Here is a 21,537-nt window from a genome sequence, read left to right as displayed (position 1 = left end):
TGGTTTAATTCTGGGCGGGTCTACAATTTATATGCGCTATTATTAGCCAATCATTGCATAGAACATGGGTGTGGGTAATACAGAGGTGTACATTACATATCATTACATATCATTAATTATGTCATCTGCTTTCATGACTCATAGTCATGAGTTCTGTGGCCCAGACATATTGAGACACAATTTAGACAATACAGAATAAAACTGCTTATGCAAGCTATATTTTCTTATATGTATGCTTTATAGGAAAACTGCCACAGTCTTTAAATACAGAGTATAAACTAACTAACATGTTAACCCAAGTTAATCTTATATGAACTTATAAAGATGGAGTCACTCCGGTTCAGCCATATCACAACACTCTCTGCAAGCACAGACTTTTTTTTTTTTTTTAATAGGATAAAACTTACAAGTCAGGCACTGCAAACCTAGTGCCTGGTATTCCAGCGTGTATACAATAAGTCAGCGACGGGCGCGGGTGACGTCACGCGATCTCCATCCATCCCGCCCACTGGGATGTAACGGCTCATCCCTAGTCACCATCATGGCATTGTATGCTCACAGTAAAATGATGCAGAGAACGGCATTGATATCAAATGTAATTTCAGCAGCTTAGCTCCCCCTCCTAGCAGTGACTAGATGATATCCTAACAATTTCACTTCTGATGTCTAATAACGTAAGATACTAATCCAGAAAAATAATAATAATATCGATAGATAGATAGATACCCTGTTTCTCCGAAAATAAGACCTAGCCTGATTGTCGGTGATAGCTGCAATATAAGCCCTACCCCCCAAATAAGCCCTAGTTAGAGTCCTTCTATTTTCAGGGTAGGGCTTATTTTCGGGGGAAACAGGGTAGGGCTTATTTGCGGGGTAGGGCTTATATTGCAGCCATCACCGACAATCACGCTAGGTCTTATTTTCGGGGGGAAACAGGGTAGGAGACATACATTTACACGTAGATACAAAAAAGGAAGCACTTACTTGTTAGATAGCAGCCCAAGCTGAGGGACACATTGTCAAATGCAATGATGGAGTCTGAGTCCTTGGACCAGGAGGCACGGATTTCCAACCAGAACCTGTGTGAAGGGACCAGAAAGACTATGTAAAAGGGTGAACAGAATCGGCTGCTCTGCAAAGGCAAAACTGAACCCTCCATATTTATATCCATGTTCCTATCATTCTAACATTCCCATCACATGCCCCTTATATACATGGCCCTTCCTAGGGCAGATTTTCCAGAACTGGTTTATGAAAATTTGTTATGAAATGAATATTGAAGCTTTCCGGTTGTCCTCAACCCTCTCTTGCCACCTTAATCCAGAAAAACAGATTTTGTTTCCGGGTCCTTGCTGGGATGTTGGCCCTGTTGGTCAATGAGAATGGGAATAGGACCTGTCCCGAGGACGGGGAGGAGACGCATGCTGAGACTGGGCTGGGGAACCGCGTTGAGCGTAGGTATGGGAGCTGTCCTCAGGATGTGGCAAAGACTAGTAACGAGCAAAACTGGGAGCTTCTAAATCCACAGATCATTAACATTTTGACAAAATGTGTTCAGTGAGTGATGGCGAACCTTGGCACCCCAGATGTTTTGGAACTACATTTGCCATGATGCTCATGCGCTCTGCAGTGTAGTTGAGCATCGTTATAGTTCCAAAAAATCTAGGGTGCCAAGGTTTGCCATCACTGCTCTAAGGTATACAGAAACTCATTTCAGTAGTTTGACGATTTTCTTCTCAAGCAAATTTCACCCAAGTAGCCAAATTGGGAGTTTATACTTTAACAAAAGTATACTGGTGACTAAATCAGTACTTTCTTGGTGGAATCAATTTTGCTTAACTACTTGACTCATCCCTACTGTGGGCCTACCATGAGGATGGGGAGGGGACCCTTCTGTGGATACTCGTGTTAAGGATGGGGTAGGGACCTATGCTTAGTATGGGATGCTGCCCAGTGCAGAGGGTGGGGACGCATACTTAGTATGGGAAGGGGCCCAGTGCAGAGGGTGGGGTATGGACCATGCTAGGTATGGGATGGGGCCCAGTGCCGAGGGTGGGATGGGGACTCATACTTAGTATGGGAAGTGGCCTAGTGCAGAGGGTGGGGTGGGGACCCATTCCTAGTATGGGAAGGGACCCAGTGCAGAGGGTGGGGTGGGGACCCATTCTTAGTATGGGAAGTGGCCTAGTGCAGAGGATGGGGTGGGGACCCATTCTTAGTATGGGAAGGGGCCAAGTGCAGAGGGTGGGGTGGGGACCCATTCTTAGTATGGGAAGGGGCCCAGTGCAGAGGGTGGGGTGGGGACCCATTCTTAGCATGAGAAGGGGCCCAGTGCAGAGGGTGGAGTGGGGACCCATTCTTAGTATGAGAAGGGGCCCAGTGCAGAGGGTGGGGTGGGGACCACTCTTGGTATGGGAAGGGGCCAAGTGCAGAGGGTGGGGTGGGGACCCATTCTTAGTATGGGAAGGGGCCCAGTGCAGAGGGTGGGGTGGGGACCATTCTTGGTATGGGAAGGGGTCAAGTGCAGAGGGTGGGGTGGGGACCCATTCTTGGTATGGGAAGGGGCCCAGTGCAGAGGGTGGTGTGAGGACCCATTCTTGGTATGGGAAGGGGCCCAGTGCAGAGGGTGGGGTGGGAACCCATTCTTGGTATGGGAAGGGGCCCAGTGCAGAGGGTGGTGTGAGGACCCATTCTTGGTATGGGAAGGGGCCCAGTGCAGAGGGTGGGGTGGGGACCCATTCTTGGTATGGGAAGGGGCCCAGTGCAGAGGGTGGGGTGGGGACCATTCTTGGTATGGGAAGGGGCCCAGTGCAGAGGGTGGGGTGGGAACCCATTCTTGGTATGGGAAGGGGCCCAGTGCAGAGGGTGGTGTGAGGACCCATTCTTGGTATGGGAAGGGGCCCAGTGCAGAGGGTGGGGTGGGGACCCATTCTTGGTATGGGAAGGGGCCCAGTGCAGAGGGTGGGGTGGGGACCCATTCTTGGTATGGGAAGGGGCCAAGTACAATGGGTAGGGTGGGGACTCATTCTTGGTATGGGAAGGGGCCCAGTGCAGAGGGTGGGGTGGGGACCCATTCTTGGTATGGGAAGGGGCCAAGTACAATGGGTAGGGTGGGGACTCATTCTTGGTATGGGAAGGGGCCCAGTGCAGAGGGTGGGGTGGGGTGGGGGCCCATGCTGAGGATGGGGTTCTTGCTAAGGATGAGGTGGGGACCTGCACTGAGAATGGAGGGTGGATTGTGCGGAGGATAAGAAGGGGGCACCCATGGTGAGGATAGGGAGGGAACCCCTAATGAGGAGGCAGGAGACCTGTGCTGAGGATGGGGGAGGAGCCCATGTCAGACACATTCACTGAAAAATCTATGTTGACCTTACTGGTAAACTCTTCTCTGCTCCTCCTTCACTACCCATAATGCCCTTTGTAACTATGAAATAGTCAACACCTTCTTAGAGCTTAAACCCTGGGTAATATCAGCTGTGTGTACCATAGTGCCATGTCAGCCAGTGCCTAGGGTGGCACGGTTAGTGGGGGCGGCATCAATCATCTACAATTAAAGACTGTAATACGTTTTTTAACTTGTTCCTGTGCCCCTCCTCCGTCCCCCTCTGGACATTGGTGACTATGTCCGGCAAGAGGACCTTTTTTTTTTTTTATCTCCAACTGTTCTGAAACTTGCTGACTATTTTTCTGTACTCATCCGGCAGGTTGGGTGGGCACAATGAGACGCACCTCTCCATTACATCCTGCAGGGGGAGCACCAAATGCTGCCAGACTTTCAGTCCCTCCCCATTGGTGAAATGCCAGAGAGTTCTGTGTTTTGCCCTTCCGGTTCGATTATCGTGAAGCCGGACCGATATGTCGCCATGCAGGAAGCCGTCCAGAAGAAAAGACATTCCCAGCTGGAACAAAACAGAAGAGACTTACAGTAACATATTCTTCTTTTTGAGAAGATGCCAGTTTACATACCGAGTCTCCCGCTGCTGACCCCGTCACCCGAAGAAGCTAGCCTGACCACCATGCTGATCCAATGGCTTTCAGCAGTTCTTGAGTCACTGATCCGGGAACAAATAGATTCCGAGTCCTATGGTCCTTCTGATGTCTCTGACTCAGTTAGTGACACAGATAGTGACGTCATTGGATCAGCATAAGAGCCAGGCGACTAGTATTTCCAAAAGGCCAGAGATAATCGGTGACAGCCCTCATATTTATCTCTGCACAGGTTCCCTACAAAACGGGGCACAACCAGAGCTGGGAGTAATATTCGCACTCGGGAGTCACTGTTCTGACTAGTTCACTTGTATATGTAAATGTCAGCTTTAGCTACTGGGCTCTATACACAGCAGGCTTTGTTCAACATAAATCCGACATTAATGCGCGGTGATCCTCATATCAACTTACCAAAGGAAGCATCATCCTCATAAAAAAATACCCAGAAAAGCTTAAAGACCATAATCAATGGACTTTACATATGGCTTTCAATAAAAAAAAAAAAAAAAAAAAACAGACTCGTTTAAAAATACCATCAAATTTTATTGATACAATATTAAAAACAATGGAAGCATGGGTAAAATCATGACTACAACGCTGGATTTTTGAGGTCACAAACAACAACCGATTCATAAATGCCCAACTTGGGGTACACAGTGGTTGCTGTATTAGGGTCTACAGACTACGTGTTTCGTGTGAAAAGCCGGCTTCATCAGGACTATATATTATATATATATATATATATATATATATATATATATATACACACACACACACACACGGGGGGCTCCCGGATTCCGATAAGCCCCCCGCCCGCAGACCCCAACAACCAACGGCCAGGGTTGTCGGGAAGAGGCCCTTGTCCTCATCGACATGGGGACAAGGTGCTTTAGGGTGGGGGGGCCGCACGCCCCCCCTCCCCCAAGGCACCCCCCCATGTTGAGGGCACGCGGCCTGGTACGGCTCAGGAGGGGGGGGGGCGCCCGCTCGTCCCCACCCCCTTTCCTGGCCGGCCGGGTAGCGTGCTCGGATAAGGGTCTGGTGTGGATCTGGGGGGACCCCCACGCCGTTTTTTCGGCGTAGGGGGTTCCCCTTGGAATCCATACCAGACCTAAGGGCCTGGTATGCTCTCGGAGGGGGAACCCACGCCAAATTTTTTTCAGAAATTTGGCGTGGAGTTCCCCCTTCAGAGCTAATAATTCTGTCAAAGTCGCCTCCGTATAGACGGAGATCCGACTTGGAGGCGACCTCCATTGAAATCAATGGGTGCCGGTCGCCTAGAAGTCGGATAGAAGTAGTACAGGAACCTTTTCTGAAGTCGGAGCGACTTCAGTAGTGTGCATTAAGACAGCTCTCATTCACTTACATTGGTTTTTAAATGTTGTCCGACCTGAGGCGACCTGAGGCGACTAGGGGCGACCTGAAGTCGGATCCCAAGTTGCCCCTGTGTGAACGGACTCTAACTGTCCCTGATTTTGAGGAACTGTCCCTGATTTGGGACAAAGCCCCCTCCAGGGCTGGAAAATAAAAGAACAGAATAGAATGGAATAGAATAGAGTAAAAAAAAAAAAAGAATAGAATAAAATAGGAAGGTTATAACCATCTTCTGAAATTTGTATAGAATATAAAAGAATAGAATTATATTTAAAAAAAAACACAATAGAATAAAATAGAATAGAAATAATGTAACCATTGTCTAAAATTTGCATAGAATGAATTTGAATAAAAATAGAAAAGAATGGAGTAGAATAGAATAGAAAATAACACAATAGAATAGAAAAAAAAACAACAGAATAGAATATACCGGTAGTAGGATGAATATAATCATCTTCCTATTCTGATCTATTTTTTTCTATTCAAATTTGAATTGATTCTATTTGAAATTTTAGAAATGGTTATAGTCAATTCGAATCTATTGTTTTTTTTTTATTTGTTTATTCTATTCTTTTCTTTCTATTCTATTTTCTTTTCTATTCTATTCTTTTCTATTTAGATTTATTCTATTTGAAATTCGAATCTATTGTTTTTTTATTTTATTATATTCTTTTTTTATTTGTTTATTCTATTCTTTTCTATTCTATTTTCTTTTCTATTCTATTTTTTTCTATTCACATTTAATCTATTTATTCTATTTGAAATTTGAATCTTAGAAGAAAGGTTATATTCTATTCTGCTTTTTCTATACCATTGTGTTATTTTCTATTCTGTTCCAATCCAAAAAGATTCTATTTGAATTTTGGCAAATGGTTATATTCTTTCTATTCTATTTTTTTTTTTATTCTATTCTTTTCTAGTCCATTATAGTCTATTCTATCCTATTTTTATTTTCTATTCTATACTTTTCTTTTCTATTCTTTTCTTATGTATTCAAATTCAAATGTAGTCTTTTTGAAATTCGAATTTCAGAAGATGGTTACATTCTATGTTATTCTATTCCATCTGTTGCCATTATATGCTAGCCTATTCTGTTCTTTTATTTTCTATACTATTTTGTTCTGTTTTACTCTATTATATTCTATGCTTTTATTTTCTGTTATATTCTTTTCTAGTCTATTATTTTATTTTTCTATTCTATTTCTTTATTTTCTATTCTATGTTATTCTCTTTGGAAATCGGAAAACTATTTGAAAACTTTTTGAATTAGAATTTAAAAATGATTTGAATTAGAAAAGTATTCAAAAACTATTTGAATTCTGTTCAAATTTTTTATTTAATTTTCGTTATTTCGGATTCGTATATTATATATATATTATCATTCAGCCCCAGGAAGCTCAAACAAACCCTTTCCATCATGGTGGCTCCACAAATCCAGCTCTAGGCAGCTTCACAAATCTGTTCAGCTTCATCTCTATACAGCTTCAGGTGGATCCCCAAACCCTTCAGCTTCCAAGAGGCTCCAGAAGCCCTTCAGCTCCATTTTTATTTTTTTTTTGTTATTTCGGATTCGTTCCAATGCGGTACTATTGTAATTTGGAAATTTAGATACATCCAAATTTCCCGAAAAAATTTCGATTCGGAACAAAGCGAACATGTCTACGTCCCTGAGGAAGGAACCTTAGAACTCTGAAACGCGTCGGAATTGTGCAACCTCTGCATGCTGACTTTAACAGTAAGACAGTGTGATCTGCTACAAGCTTTATTGCACCTCACTTTTATTTATGTGTAAACTTTTTTGATACTTTTTTGTATAAAAAAAAAAAACTTTTTCTATGAATGAAACCCACATTTTTAATACATAAAAAGATTTACGCGTCGGAAGACGCTCGTATGTCGCAGTAATGTGAGCCAAGGGTGGAGTGCTGACACACCCCCCCCTAGAAGGCAGATCCTTGACGCCCTGGGCTCACAAGAAATGGGCTGCATGATCATTCAAACAGCAGCAGGACGGAGAGGAGTTTCTGAGGGGAACAGTGCCAGAGAGGAGGTGAGCGTTGCAGCAAAAGGCCTTTTTTTTTTAAAGTTTTAAACACTGCTGGGCTGATTTTTTTTTTTTTTGGAAGTGGAGTTGGGCTTTATGGTAAAAACAGCAATGCAAAAAAAAAAAAATTATATATATATATATATATATATATATATATATAGGATTTTTGTACTCACCGTAAAATCCTTTTCTCTAAAATTCATTGACGGACACAGCTCCAGTAATCTTGACCGTAGGGTTATCACGCCACCTTCAGGAGAGGGCTAGGCAGAACATGTAATACAGCTCAGTACGTCAACAAGCAGTATAACGTAAACCAATAGGGGGTGGAGGGAGCTGTGTCCATCAGTGAACTTCAGAGAAAAGGGTTTTAAGGTGAGTACAAAAATCCTATTTTCTCTCTTTCGTTCACTGACTGACACAGCTCCATTAATCTTGACCGTAGGGACGTCCCCAAGCAGTGTCATAACGGGGGGGGGGGGGGGGGGTGGGAACAGCAATAAAACTTCACCCACAACCAACGGTGCTCCCTAATAGGGGAGTCACCCTCTTAACTAACCGCATCAGAACTTGCAGCCAACAAATGCAACAGTGAATTATATTCAAAATGAACAGTTTTTTTTTAAAACAGAAGAAATAGCGCAGAATTGCAACATTACACGGCCACTTGCAAAAATTTGCGGCCAAAGCATGCATCTGAAGATGCACTTACATCTACTTTGTAGAATTTGGTAAAGGTGTGAACGGACGACCAAGTCGCCACCGTAAACACTTGAGCAACTGACGCCTGATGCCCAAGAGGTTCCAATTGCCCTGGTGGAATGGGCCGTGACAGGAAAGGGGGGCACCTGCGCCTTTAAGGCGTAGGCCTGGACCACAGTCTGTCTGATCCACCTGGAAATGGTGGCCCGACAAGACCGCCATACCCTTCTTCGGACCAGCTACCGTAATGAACGGAGAGTCTGACTTCCCGAAAGGGAGCCGTGGCAGACAGATATACCTTTAGAACACGGAACCACGTCCAGGGAATGAAGGGCCACCTCTTTAGGATGTGTCGGTTTAGGACACAGAGATGGTAACTCAATGTCTTCATAGATGTGAAACGCCGAAACCCCCTTCAGCAGAAAAGAAGGTTGCGGACGCAACACCGCCTTATCCTTTCTGGATAACCAGGTAGGGCGACTTGCAAGACAAGGCCGCCAGTTCTGAAACCCTCCTGGCCGATGTAATGGCCACTAGGAAGACCACTTTCTGAGAAAGAGTCAACAAGGGAATTTCCCTGATGTTCTCAAACCGCGGTTTCTGAAGCGCCGATAGCACCAGGTTCAGATCCCTTGGGGGCAAGGGTGGACGCACCGGAGGGACTACATGCAGGACCCCTTGTATAAAAGTGCTCACTAGAGAGTGAGACGCCAGGGGTCCTTGGAAATAGGCTGATATCTGTCCCTTAATGTTGCTTAAAGCTAATTTCTGGTCTACTTTGTAGGAACAGCAGTATCGTGGAAACAGAATAGGTGCACGGACGCCACCCCATCTCCTCATAAATGGAGATGTAGGACTTCCAGGTACGATGGTATATCTTCAGAGAAGAAGATGGGATGTAAATTGCCAACAGGTCCGGTACATGTCGCTCTGCGGTCCGGTACAAGGCCGCCAGTTCTGAAACCCTCCTGGCCGATGTAATGGCCACTAGGAAGACCACTTTCTGAGAAAGAGTCAACAAGGGAATTTCCCTGATGTTCTCAAACCGCGGTTTCTGAAGCGCCGATAGCACCAGGTTCAGATCCCTTGGGGGCAAGTGTGGACGCACCGGAGGGACTACATGCTGGACCCCTTGTATAAAAGTGCTCACTAGAGAGTGAGACGCCAGGGGTCCTTGGAAATAGGCTGATATTTGTCCCTTAATGTTGCTTAAAGCCAATTTCTGGTCTACTCTGTAGGAACAGCAGTATCGTGGAAACGGAATAGGTGAACGGACGCCACCCCATCTCCTCATAAATGGAGATGTGGGACTTCCAGTACGATGGTATATCTTCAGAGAAGAAGATGGGATGTAAATGGCCAACAGGTCCGGTACATGTCGCTCTGCCCACTGAAGGATGTGAGCAACCTCCCGTGCTGCAGCCAAGCTTCTTGTTCGTCCTTGATGGTTGACGTATACCACCGCCGTGGTGTTGTCTGACTGGATCCTGATCGGACGCCGTCATAGTCTCATCGACCATGCGGAGAGGCATAGCCTGACCGCTTGGCGCTCGAGCAGATTGATTGGCAACTTGGATTCCTTCCCGACTAGAGGCCCTGGATCAACCGTACTCCCAGTACTCCACCCCAGCCGGTCAGGCTGACGTCCGTTGTAATCACTGTCCAATGCAGAGGTAGGAACGACTTCCCAGACCAAAGTGCCGGGGATCTCAGCCACCAGAGCAGGGAGTCCCTGCCTGACTGGCTCATCCGAATCTGCCGATCCAGGGATAACGGAGATTTGTCCCATTTTGTCAACATCTCCTTCTGCAAGACTCTGGTGTGAAACTGGGCATACTGTACCACCTCGAAGGAGGCCACTATGAGGCCCAGGACTCGCATGCAGAAATGCAGTAACGACCACCTGCGGTTCATCAACAGCTTCACTGCGGCTCTGAGAGTCTGCAGTTTGTGTGAAGGGAGAAACACTCTCATTTCCACGGAGTCCAGCAGTAAGCCTACGTACTCAAGGTGCTGAGTCGGTTTAAGCACCGACTTTTTGAGGTTCAACAGCCACCCAAATTCCTGCAGGGTTTGCATGGTGATAGCCACATCCTCCTTTAATTCTGAGGTGGAATCTGCTCTCAGGAGGAGATCGTCTAGGTAACAACGCCAAAATTAGAGCCAATACGTTGGTAAAGACTAGGGTGCTGATGCCAAGCCAAAAGGGAGAGCCACAAACTGGTAGTGGGCTTACCCTACTGCAAATCGCAGAAACCTCTGATGCCTGAGGCATATGGGTATGTGCAGGTACGCATCCTGGATGTCCAAAGACGCCAGGGAATCCCCTTGATGGAATGCAGCGACTACGGAGCGAACTGATTCCATGCTGAACCTCTGTACTTGACGGCAATTGAGGGCTTTCAGGTCCAAGATTGGGCATACTCCTTCCTCTTTGGGTACTACAAACAGAATGGAGTAGAACCCCTGAAATCTTTCCGATTCTGGAACAGGCACTAATACCCCGCAGCTTAGCAGGTCCCTTACTGCCCCAAACAGGGCCTCCCAGCAAGCCAGGATTAAGGGTATGCTGGAAGGGAAGAATCTATTTGGTGGCTTGTAGCCAGAGGAAATCAGTTTGCAGACCCATTGGTCGGACAGCCGAGAGGCTCCCCGGGCTGCAAACTCCCGAAGGCGACCACCCACCCGAGTGACGGGCGGGGGCAAACCTTCATGCTGTAGCACTTTTGTTCGCAGGCTTGTTAGGCTTGCGGGTTCAGGGACGCTTTTGGCCCTCAGAGGTCATCCTGTCGGGCTGGGAGCGTTTAGCCGAAGTCCCGGACGGACTAAATAGCCACTTTTGAGCGAAGAATGAGGGCCCTTGCCTGCGATGGGGCTCCTTAGACTTCCTGGCCTGTGGGAGCAAGGTACTTTTCCCACCTGTGACATTCTTAATAATGTCATCCAACGAGGCTCCAAAGAGCCGCTCACCAAGGAAGGGTAGATCAGTCAAGGCTTTTTTAGATGCCTGATCCGCAGACCAGCATTTTAGCCAAATCAGGCGCCTCAGCACCACTGCTGACACTGAAGCCCTGGAGAGCAAGGGAAGCATATCCAGGGCCGTATCACAAACATACTTAAGGCCGTGCACTAACTGGCCTGCTAGTTCCAAGCAGACAGGAGAGGCCTGCTGCTTCTCCAATTCGCGGTACAAAAGTTTTGCCCATTCAGTAAGTGTCTGCGACACCAGTGCTGTGGCCAGTACTGGTCGTATTGCTGACCCCACAACCGTAAATAAGGAACGGGCCACTGCCTCGGCCTTCCAGTCGGTAGGGTCCTTAAATGCAGGAGTCCCCTCTACCAGGATCGTGGCTACTTTGTCTAACCTGGATACTAGGGGGTCCACCACCAGAGGAGCCCACCATCTTTTAAGAAGGATCTCCTCAAAGGTGTAGCGCACCGCCATTCTTTTAGGGACCGAGAAGGCTGCGGGCTTCCCCATTCCTTGTATATGAACTTATCGAAATAAGTCAGATACGGAAACACCTTAGGTATACGGGCTGGCTTACAGGACCCAAAAGGGACCGCTACTTCAGCAGAGGAACCTGCTGTATCCTGAATTTTCAGGGTGTCACACACAGCTGTGATAAGTGCTCCAACTAGCGCTGTGTCCTGAGCGGCCCCGGATGGGGAATCCTCCTCGATCAGTCCTGATCAGCGTCATCTGAAACAACAGAGCAGGGGCCGCCAGTCTTAGTGGGGCCAGAGTCTGAGTCAGAGCTCTCCCCGGAGAGTGGGGGGGGGGGGCAGGGGCCACTTTTTATCACCTTTGCGCCCGCACACCACCTCCACCCTGACAACGAACGTTTCAAGGACCGCCGACAAAGCGTCCAAAGACACTGCACTGTTTGCAGACGAGCCAGTTGCAATTGCAGGGAGTTCTGGGGAACAAACACCAGTTTCTGAAGGCATGCCGACCCACCCTATCTGCCACCCTTGGGGACTTAGCACAGGTGCACTATCCCACCCTCCTAGCTGCTGCAGACTGAGGGGCTCCCACCACAGGACTCACCACCCTGACCGAGTGCTGTGCCATTCAGTTACAGGTGTCTGCGTCCAGTATCAGCTCCCAGGTGTCCTGAGCAAAAAAACGTGCCGTTCTGTGCAGCAGGGACCAGCGCTGAGGATAAAAACCACGCTGGGCTACAACAAAATGGCCACCGGCCGCCCTGTATAAGGGACAATCACAAAGAAAATGTCTGCAGAGCTACAGAAGAATGTCCCCCGACCATGCTTTCCACTGAGGCACACAGAAAATGTCCGACAAACAACTGTACACAGTGAATGAACAGTGATAATGGCGGCAGAACAGCGCTATGACGATCAGCACATGCAGACCTCCAGACACCCAGCGGGGAGACCACAGACACTCAGGGACACAGACACCCAGCGCAGCTCCCAATCTAAGGTCAATGCCCCCCAGAGGACCCCTGGCTCAGGTACACACACCGCTCAGCAGCCAGTCATGCAGCGGGGGGGGGGAATAGGGACAGGGAGAGAAGAGAGGGAGGAGAGGGACCCCCTAATCGACCTCCCAGGGAATGCCCAGCTGCTCAATCCCGCCGAGGCAGGAAGAGCTGTACTTACCATCCGGACGAGCTGGGGACATCCCATCACAGACCCACTCCTGAGCAGTACGGGGTGGCTGCTGGCCACGGCACACTGTGACAAGGACATCGGTAGTCCGGTCATATGTGTGCCCCGGAGCGTTGCTCTCACTGGCCGCCCCTGGAGCCTGAAGGGCATGTGGTGGCCGACCCAGCCCGTAGCTAGGGCCTGCACACGCTCGATGGCCAGGCTGAGGAGACTACAAGGATCTAGATTATCCAGCCTGTCACCCAGCTGGCTGTTGATAGCAGATCACAGGATCTTAAAATCTTTTGCGCAAAAGGCAAACATTGAGAAAAAAATCCCAGGTCCGATGGTCTCGCAGTGAGCCTAGGTCCTTCTCCTTCACTAGGCAGAAAAAAACGGAGCCGCAGGAAGCGGGCTGAGGGGTTATTACCAGAGGGACCGCCCCCTGGGAAGAACTGTAAAGTTCTGTTGTTTTCACATGTATTACCTGTTCTGCCTAGTCCTCTCCTGAAGGTGGCGTAATAACCTTACGGTCAAGATTACTGGAGCTGTGTCCGTCAATGAATGAAAGAGAAAAAAAAAAATGCGCTCAGTAAAACCGCACTACAGCTTGCCTTTTAACGTATTTTTTTTAATTATTATATTATAAAGTGCTGAAGCTTTGTACCACGTTTAGACAATAGCCGGAGTCAAAAGCCTTTCTGCTTTTCCCTATTTGTCAGTTTCAGCGTTGTTACAATATCTGTCATAAGCCGTATTTCCAAAGACACCATGAAAGCGGCACAAAATTCACTGTCCAAATGGAAAGACCAGAGGCAAATTGAAATGTCCGCGTCCCTGCGCGCAGCGGCCCCAGCACCCCCGCTCAATAACTAGATTTCTATAGAGCCGCGATACATGCTGATGCAGGAGGAGAAGCAATCTGATTTTGTTAGACTTGACACCAAAATAGCTTTTGCTTAATAGACAGTTTTTTTTCCTGAATCTTCTCTGGGAACAAAAGCTTATTGAGATGGTCTGACAATGCACCTTTTAAAGCAGATAAGATGAAAAGATATTGTCTTTTTTTGGGGGGTAGAGTCCTTGAAAAAAAAAATCCATTCTGTACATCCTTGGGTCTCCACAGCAGCCGTTCTCAACCTTTGCAACACAGAGGAACCCTTGAAATAACTTTCCAGTCTCGGGGAAAACCCCTGGCTTGGTGACCTCTTCGCCGTTATTGAGCATAGGGTTAGGAGCACCTAATAAGAATGGTCACTTTGCTCAAAAACACGACTGTTCTGCTCCCAACCTTAAAAAATATGGATTATCTTTTGTATGGCGCCCAGGGGCGTAACTATAGGGGGTGCAGCAGTCGCGACCGCAACTGGGCCCTGTGCTGCAGGGGGCCCATGCAGCCCCCTCTACATATGGCCGGCAGCAGCATAGGCAGCTAGGGGTACCAGTGCACCATGCACACGGGTGGCTGGAGGTGGAGGGTGACTAGCAGAGCTCCATGCTCGACTATCACACTAGCTGCTGTTTAGTTGTGCATTCCCCGCATGACCTGTGTCCTCGGCCGGCTCATCAGAGTACCCCTCTCCTGCTCCATGCATTGCCGCTCAGTCTGATGTCTGTTCTCCCCAGCCAGAGTGAAAAAAAAAAAAACTACTGATGCCAGTGGTGGAACTACAGGGCTCACAAAGGTCATACCTGTGACCACGCCGTGGAGTTCCACCGCCGGACTCGGAGGGAAGGGAACGGGCTGGGGTTCAGGGGGGCCCTTCATGGTTTCTTGCATCAGGGCCCTGAAGGTTCTAGTTACGCCACTGATGGCGCCCTCACCATGATCAGAGAGGTAGCAAGCCTAGGACACACCAAAGATCTCTGAGATGCATCTATACACTGTACCTCCGAGGAGAACCACGTTTATATCTAAATCAGCCTTTCTCAACCTTTTTAACACAGAGGAACCCTTAAAAAAACTTTTCGGTCTCAGGGAAACCCCTGGCTTGGTGCCCTCTTCCCCGTTATTGAGCATAGGGTTAGGAGCACCTAATAAGAATGGTCACTTTGCTCAAAAATACGACTGTTCTGCTCCCAACCTTAAAAAAAAACAGATTATCTGTTGTATGGTCCCCTCACCATGATCAGAGAGGTAGCAAGCCTAGGACACACCAAAGATCTCTGAGATGCATCTTTACACTGTACCTCCATCTATGTCAGAAAGCACCACCTTTCTATCTAAATCGGCCTTTCTCAACCTTTTTAACACAACAGAACCCTTTAAATAACTTACTGGTCTCGGGGAAACCCCTGGCTTGGTGACCTCTTCGCCGTTATTGAGCATAGGGTAATGCCGCGTACACATGAGCGAATTGTCCGGCGTACTTAGTCCCGCAAATAATCCGGCGGATTTTCTACCGAACGGACTTGGCCACATACGGACACACAGAAAGTCCGGCGTTTGCTAGCGCGATGATGTACAGCACGTAGAACGGGACTAGAAAAAGGAAGTTCAGTAGCCAATAGCTTCCTTTTTCGTACTTGCTTCTGAGCATGCGTCATTCTTAGTCCGCTGGACTAGCATACTCAAGAACGTATTGTCCGCTGAAACCAAGTCCGGCGGAAAGATTGGAGTGCAAAACTACTTTCTAAGTCCGCCGGACTTTACGCTGCAAAAGTCAGCTGAAGTTCACACACGATCGAATTGTCCGCTGAAATGCGTTTCAGCGGACAAAGTACGCCGGACAATTCGCTCGTGTGTACGCGGCATTCAATCAAACAAGCGGGTGGAAAAGTCCGGCAAACTGAAGTCCACCGGACAATCCCCCCGTGTGTAGCCTCCGGCATACTTTTTTGACCCGAAAGTATGGCGGACTTAGAAAGTAGTTTTGCACTCCAATCTTCCCAGTGGACTCGCCTTTCGGCAGACAATCCGGCCGTGTGTGTGCCAGTCCGCCATACTTTTGAAATGAGCGGACTTTTCCCGCCCGGAGAAAAGTCCGCTCATTTCGAGCGGGTCTCCAGGTAGGCGGGGCCCGTGAAGGAGACGTTGCTGGCCCCGCCACCTGGTGTGGACTTAAAGGGGAACCCCAATGCCGAAAAAAATCAGCGTGGGGGCCCCCCCAGGTCCACATCAGACCCTTGTCCAAGCACGCTACCCGGCCGGCCAGGAAAGGGGGGGACGAGCGAGCGCCCCCCCGAGCCGTACCAGGCCGCGTGCCCTCAACATGGGGGGGTGCCTTGGAGAAGGGGGGGCCACGCGGCCCCCCCACCCCAAAGCACCTTGTCCCCATGTTGATGAGGACAAGGGCCTCTTCCCGACAACCCTGGCCGTTGGTTGTCGGGGTCTGCGGGCGGGGGGCTTATCGGAATCCGGGAGCCCCCTTTAATAAGGGGGCCCCCGGATACCGGCCCCCCACCCTATGTGAATGAGTATGGGGTACAATGTACCCCTACCCATTCACCTGTAAAATAAAGTACAAAAAAAACACAACACACAAGATAAAATAGTTTATTGCACAGCTCCGGGGGTCTTCCGTCTTCGGGGGTCTTCTCGCCGGACTCCTCCGCTATCTTCTTGTAGCTCTTTTACTAGCGGAGGAGCCCGGCTTTCTTCCTCACCGCCACCCTCTTCTTTCGACTTTGGGGGTCTTGTCCCCCTCTTCGGTTCTTCTGCCGGGCCACCGCACCTTCTTCTAGCTCTTTTACAGGCGGTGGCCCGGTCTTCTGTCGCTGCCGCCGCCTTCTGTTCTTCTGTTTTCTTCTTCTTCAGATGTTGCCTCGTCGGATCCTCCGCTCACAATGACGGGGCACGCGGCGACTTATATAGGGACAAGGGGCGGGGTCTTCGGTTGATGTCACATGGGTTGATGTCACATGGCGACAGTCCCAGCATCCTCCGGGACTGTGACATCGTAAGGGGGCGGGGTCACCATGTGACATCAACCCATGTGACATCAACCGAAGACCCCACCCCTTGTCCCTATATAAGTCGCCGCGTGCCCGGTCCCCGTCATTGTGAGCGGAGGATCCGACGAAGCAACATCTGAAGAAGAAGAAGAAGAAAACAGAAGAACAGAAGGCGGTGGCGGCGGCGACAGAAGACCGGGCCACCGCCTGTAAAAGAGCTAGAAGAAGGCACGGTGGCCCGGCAGAAGAACCGAAGAGGGGGACAAGACCCCCGAAGTCGGAAGAAGAGGCCGGCGGCGAAGAAGAAAGCCGGGTTCCTCCGCTAGTAAAAGAGCTACAAGAAGATAGCGGAGGAGTCCGGCGAGAAGACCCCCGAAGACGGAAGACCCCCGGAGCTGTGCAATAAACTATTTTATCTTGTGTGTTGTGTTTTTTTTGTACTTTATTTTACAGGTGAATGGGTAGGGGTACATTGTACCCCATACTTATTCACATAGGGTGGGGGGCCGGTATCCGGGGGCCCCCTTAGTAAAGGGGGCTCCGGGATTCTGATAAGCCCCTCGCCCGCAGACCCCGACAACCAACGGCCAGGGTTGTCGGGAAGAGGCCCTTGTCCTCATCAACATGGTGACAAGGTGCTTTGGGGTGGGGGGGGCGTGCGGCCCCCCTTCTCCAAGGCACCCCCCATGTTGAGGGCACGCGGCCTGGTACGGCTCGGGGGGCGCTCGCTCGTCCCCCCCTTTCCTGGCCGGCCGGGTAGCGTGCTCAGACAAGGGTCTGATGTGGACCTGGGGGGGACCCCCACGCCGATTTTTTTGGGCGTTGGGGTTCCCCTTTAAGTCCATACCAGGTGGCGGGGCCAGCGACGTATCCTTCGCGGGCCCCGCCTACCTGGAGACGCGCTCAAAATGAGCGGACTTTCCTCCGCATGTGTGGGCGAGTCCGTTCATTTCAAAAGTAGGGCGGATAGTACGGCGGACTTAGTACGCCGTATTAGTCCGCTGAAAAAGTGCCGTGTGTGGGCAAGTAGCCCGTTCGGAAAGTCCGACGGACAATCTGGCGGGAAGTCCGCCAGACTAAGTACGTCGGACAGACGGCTACGTGTGTACGCAGCTTTCGAAGCACCTAATAAGAATGGTCACTTTGCTCAAAAGTACGACTGTTCTGCTCCCAACCTTACAAAAAAAAAAGGATTATCTGTTGTATGGCGCCCCCTCACCATGATCAGAGAGGTAGCAAGCCTGGGACACACCAAAGATCTCTGAGGTGCATCTATACACTGTACTTTACACTGTACCTCCATCTATGTCAGAAAGCACTACCTTTCTATCTAGAGCAGTCTTTCTCAAACTTTTTAACACAGAAGAACCCTTAAAATAACTTTCCGGTCTCATGGAAACCCCTGGCTTGGTGCCCTCTTCGCTGTTATTGAGCATAGGGTTAGGAGCACCCAACCTTTAAAGAAATGGATTATCTGTTGTATGGTGCCCTCACCATGATCAGAGGGGTAGCAAGCCTGGGACACATCAAAGATCTCTGAGATGCATCTATACACTGTACCACCATCTATGTAAGAAAGAACCATGTTTCTATCTAGATCAGCCTTTCTCAACCTTTTTAACACAGAGGAACCCTTAAAATAACTTTCCGTTCTCAGGGAAACCCCTGGCTTGGTGCCCTCTTCGTCGTTATTATAAGAATAGTCACTTTGCTCAAAAACACGACTGTTCTGCTCCCAACCTTAAAAAAAAATGGACTATCTGTTGGATGGTGCCCTCACCATGATCAGAGAGGTAGCAAGCCTAGGACACACCAAAGATCTCTGAGATGCATCTAAAAAGCTGTACCTCCGAGGAGAACCACGTTTCTATCTAGATCAGCCTTTCTCAACCTTTTTAACACAGAGGAACCCTTAAAATAACTTTCCAGTCTCAGGGAAACCCCTTGGCTTGATGCCCTCTTCCCCGTTATTGAGCATAGGGTTAGGAGCACCTAATAAGAATGGTCAGAAAGATGTACCTCCGTCTATGTTAGCCTTCTCCGAGGAGAACCACGTTTCTATCTATATCAGCCTTTCTCAAACTTTTTAACACAAAGGGACCCCCCTTGAAATACACATTCTCAGGGAACCCTCTGCTAAAAGTAACTATATCTACCACTCATTATGTACATTATGTGATGGTCAGTGGGAGGAATGCTCCTTACGCTAATGGCCATTGGGAATTACCCCCTTACAGATAGTAAAAAAGATCCATGGTGTCAGTGGGAACTTATCTGAGAGTCAGAAATTGCTTGTTGCTCAAGGAAACCTTGGAACAGCCTATAGAGAAACCCTAAGGTTCTTCAAGAAACCCTGCTCTAGAGTATGGTTCATGTTGTGCTGCGTTTGTCAGCTCAAATTCTGGACTGGCTGCACCAGTATCTAGAACCTATCATTCAACCCAAGGAAGCTCAAAAAACCTTTTCCACCATGGTGGCTCCACAAATCCAGCTCTAGGCAGCTTCACAAATCTGTTCAGATTCAGCTCTATACAGCTTCAGGTGGATCCCCAAACACTTCAGTTCCAGGAAGCTCCAGAAGCCATTTAGCTCCATACAGCTCTAAGTGGATCCTCAAACCCTTGAGCTCCATGAGGCTCCAGGAACCCCTCAACTCCAGGCACATTTCCAAACTCATCAGCCCAGGTGTTCCAGAAAACCTTTAACTTCAGGTGGTTTCAGAAACCTTATAGCTTCAGGTAGCTCCACAATCCATCTCTGTGCTGAGTTCCCAGGTCTGTACACCTACTGTGCCCATTATGAGGAGCTCCCACCATACCTGTGCTGAGTTCCTGGGCCTATACACCATCCCTGTGCTGAATGCCCAGGTCTGTACACCTTCTGTGCCCATTCTGAGGGCTTCCCACCATCCCTGTCCTGAGTTCCCAGGTCTGTACACCTGCTGTTCCTATTATGAGGGGCTCCCACCACCCCTTTGCTGAGTTCCCAGGTCTGTACATCTGCTGTGCCCATTATGAGGGGTTAATTTTGTTTATTGAAAATCTTACAAACAACAACTTATATACAATAAAAACATAATAAATAAATAAAACATATTTACAAAATAATTGAATACAATTATACAAACCAGAAAGAACAAGAACAAAATAAACAGTGCAAAACAAATTGCGCACAACATAATCCCTATGGGAGAGCCAGACTAAGGAACATCACCGTCACCATGCATGTAGCCTTTTATCAAAATTATATTGGATCTGAAAATCTAGGGGAGTGAAAGAAGAATACAAAGAAAGCCGCACACCCCGAGATCAACAGGCAGCAGCTACAGAGCCCTGATATTCCTCCACGCCTTTATCCAGGCCTCCTGCTGCCACCGGTCTTTCTCAAGACCCCGAATCTTCCCAACCTCACCCAGAATGTTCTCCACCACCACTTCCACAGGGAGGATTTTACCCCGTAAGGATACCTGACACCGTGCACTCCACGTGAAATAACGGACTACTAAACTAACTAAAAAAAGTGTTTCTAAATCATAATCCCGACGAGTCTGGAAAGCCCCATACACCCACTCTGCATAACTCATATGGGGGAGGAAGGGTATACTCAGAGCCCTCCCCACCCTCTTGTACACCTCTATATTAAAAGGGCACTGAAGTAGAAAGTGATCCATGGACTCCACCACTCCTCCACACTCCACTCTCGGGCAGCCCCGATCACTCATGGAAAGAAACTTCAAGTTGCCCTTCACATATAGTTTTCCATGAAAGGCAAGCCAAGCCTGATCCCTAAATTTCATTGGGATTCTCTCCAAATTAATCAACCGCAAACCCACCCCCAAAACCAGGCTTGGGCAATCCCTCAAGGCCAGTGGCTCGCAAAAAACAGAGCTCATGATCCGCTTCTCAAGAAGTTTCCTTGGAAGAGATCTGACTTCCCCTGCCGTTACTTGCCACTGCCGAAGCATTTTCAAACACGGGGCAACATAAGCCGGGAGCTTATCATGCTTGACCCTCAGGCTTTTCACTGGCCCACCATTTTCCCAGTCTCGCAGAAAGGGCCTAAACCAGGACTGGAAAATACCAACCCACCCAGGCGGTCTCTCTGCCAACATGTTACCAAGATTGTACTTCACAAACATCAGAGAGAAAAAGACTACAGGGTTGATCATCCCTAGACCACCCTCCCGCCTAGAAAGGTAAGTCACATTCCTTTTGACAAGGTTTATTCTGTTCCCCCATAACAGCTGGAAGAAACAAGCATAGATCCTGGTATAGAGAGAAGCTGGCAAAACGCAAACAAAACTGACATATAGAAAAATCGGAATCAGGTAAGTCTTGATCAGATCAACCTTTTCCCTCAAGGAAAGCTGCCAACCTTTCCAGCTTGCCACCTTGGCATCGGCATTCTCCAGCCTGTTCACCCAATTTGCATGACCATAGTCACCTGGGCCAAATTCAATGCCTAGAACTCTAATTTTTTGCTGGGGCTCCGGGAAGTCATCCGGGAGAACAAAGCTCTCACCTTCCACGCCCATCCAGAAAGCTTCACACTTGTCCTGGTTGACCTTTGAACCTGATGCCTCTGAATACTGTGTTATCACTGAGACCACCTCCTGCGCCTCTCCAGTCCCAGAGACAAAAACAGAAACATCATCAGCATAGGCCACAACTTTCAAAGGAGGCTCACCAGCGATGCCCATAGGTACCCCACACAATGGCCCATTCTCCAGCCTTCTGACGAAGGGGTCAATTGCAAATGCATATAACAGAGGACTCAATGGGCACCCCTGACGCACACCCGAGCCGACCACAAAGGGTTGCCCGACCCAACCATTAACTAGCGGAAAGCTTTCAGCCCCTTTGTACAAAATCTTAAGCCAATCAATGAAACCCCCCTCCAGGCCATATCTGCCAAGAAGG

At 48.6% G+C, this 21,537-nt stretch overlaps 1 protein-coding gene across 1 annotated transcript in view; it reads right to left on the bottom strand.

Annotated features, from left to right (window-relative positions):
* The window catches only part of LOC143989331 (ALK tyrosine kinase receptor-like), a 318,070-nt gene that overhangs the window by 227,472 nt on the left and 69,061 nt on the right, over positions 1-21,537 (bottom strand). Inside the window, exons 4-5 of the mRNA XM_077489419.1 lie at positions 3,730-3,899; positions 985-1,079 (exon numbers count right to left, since the gene is read on the bottom strand). Coding sequence (XP_077345545.1) covers positions 985-1,079; positions 3,730-3,899 — 265 coding nt within the window. The remainder of the gene's footprint in view (positions 1-984; positions 1,080-3,729; positions 3,900-21,537) is intronic.

This window comes from Lithobates pipiens, unplaced genomic scaffold (genome assembly GCF_037356315.1).
Source record: "Lithobates pipiens isolate NorthernLeopardFrog02 unplaced genomic scaffold, aLitPip1_a1.2 Scaffold_18, whole genome shotgun sequence".
Classification (NCBI taxonomy): domain Eukaryota; kingdom Metazoa; phylum Chordata; class Amphibia; order Anura; family Ranidae; genus Lithobates; species Lithobates pipiens.
The sequence above is the reverse complement of the archived record's forward strand: the minus strand, read 5'-3'. Positions and strand labels throughout refer to the sequence as shown.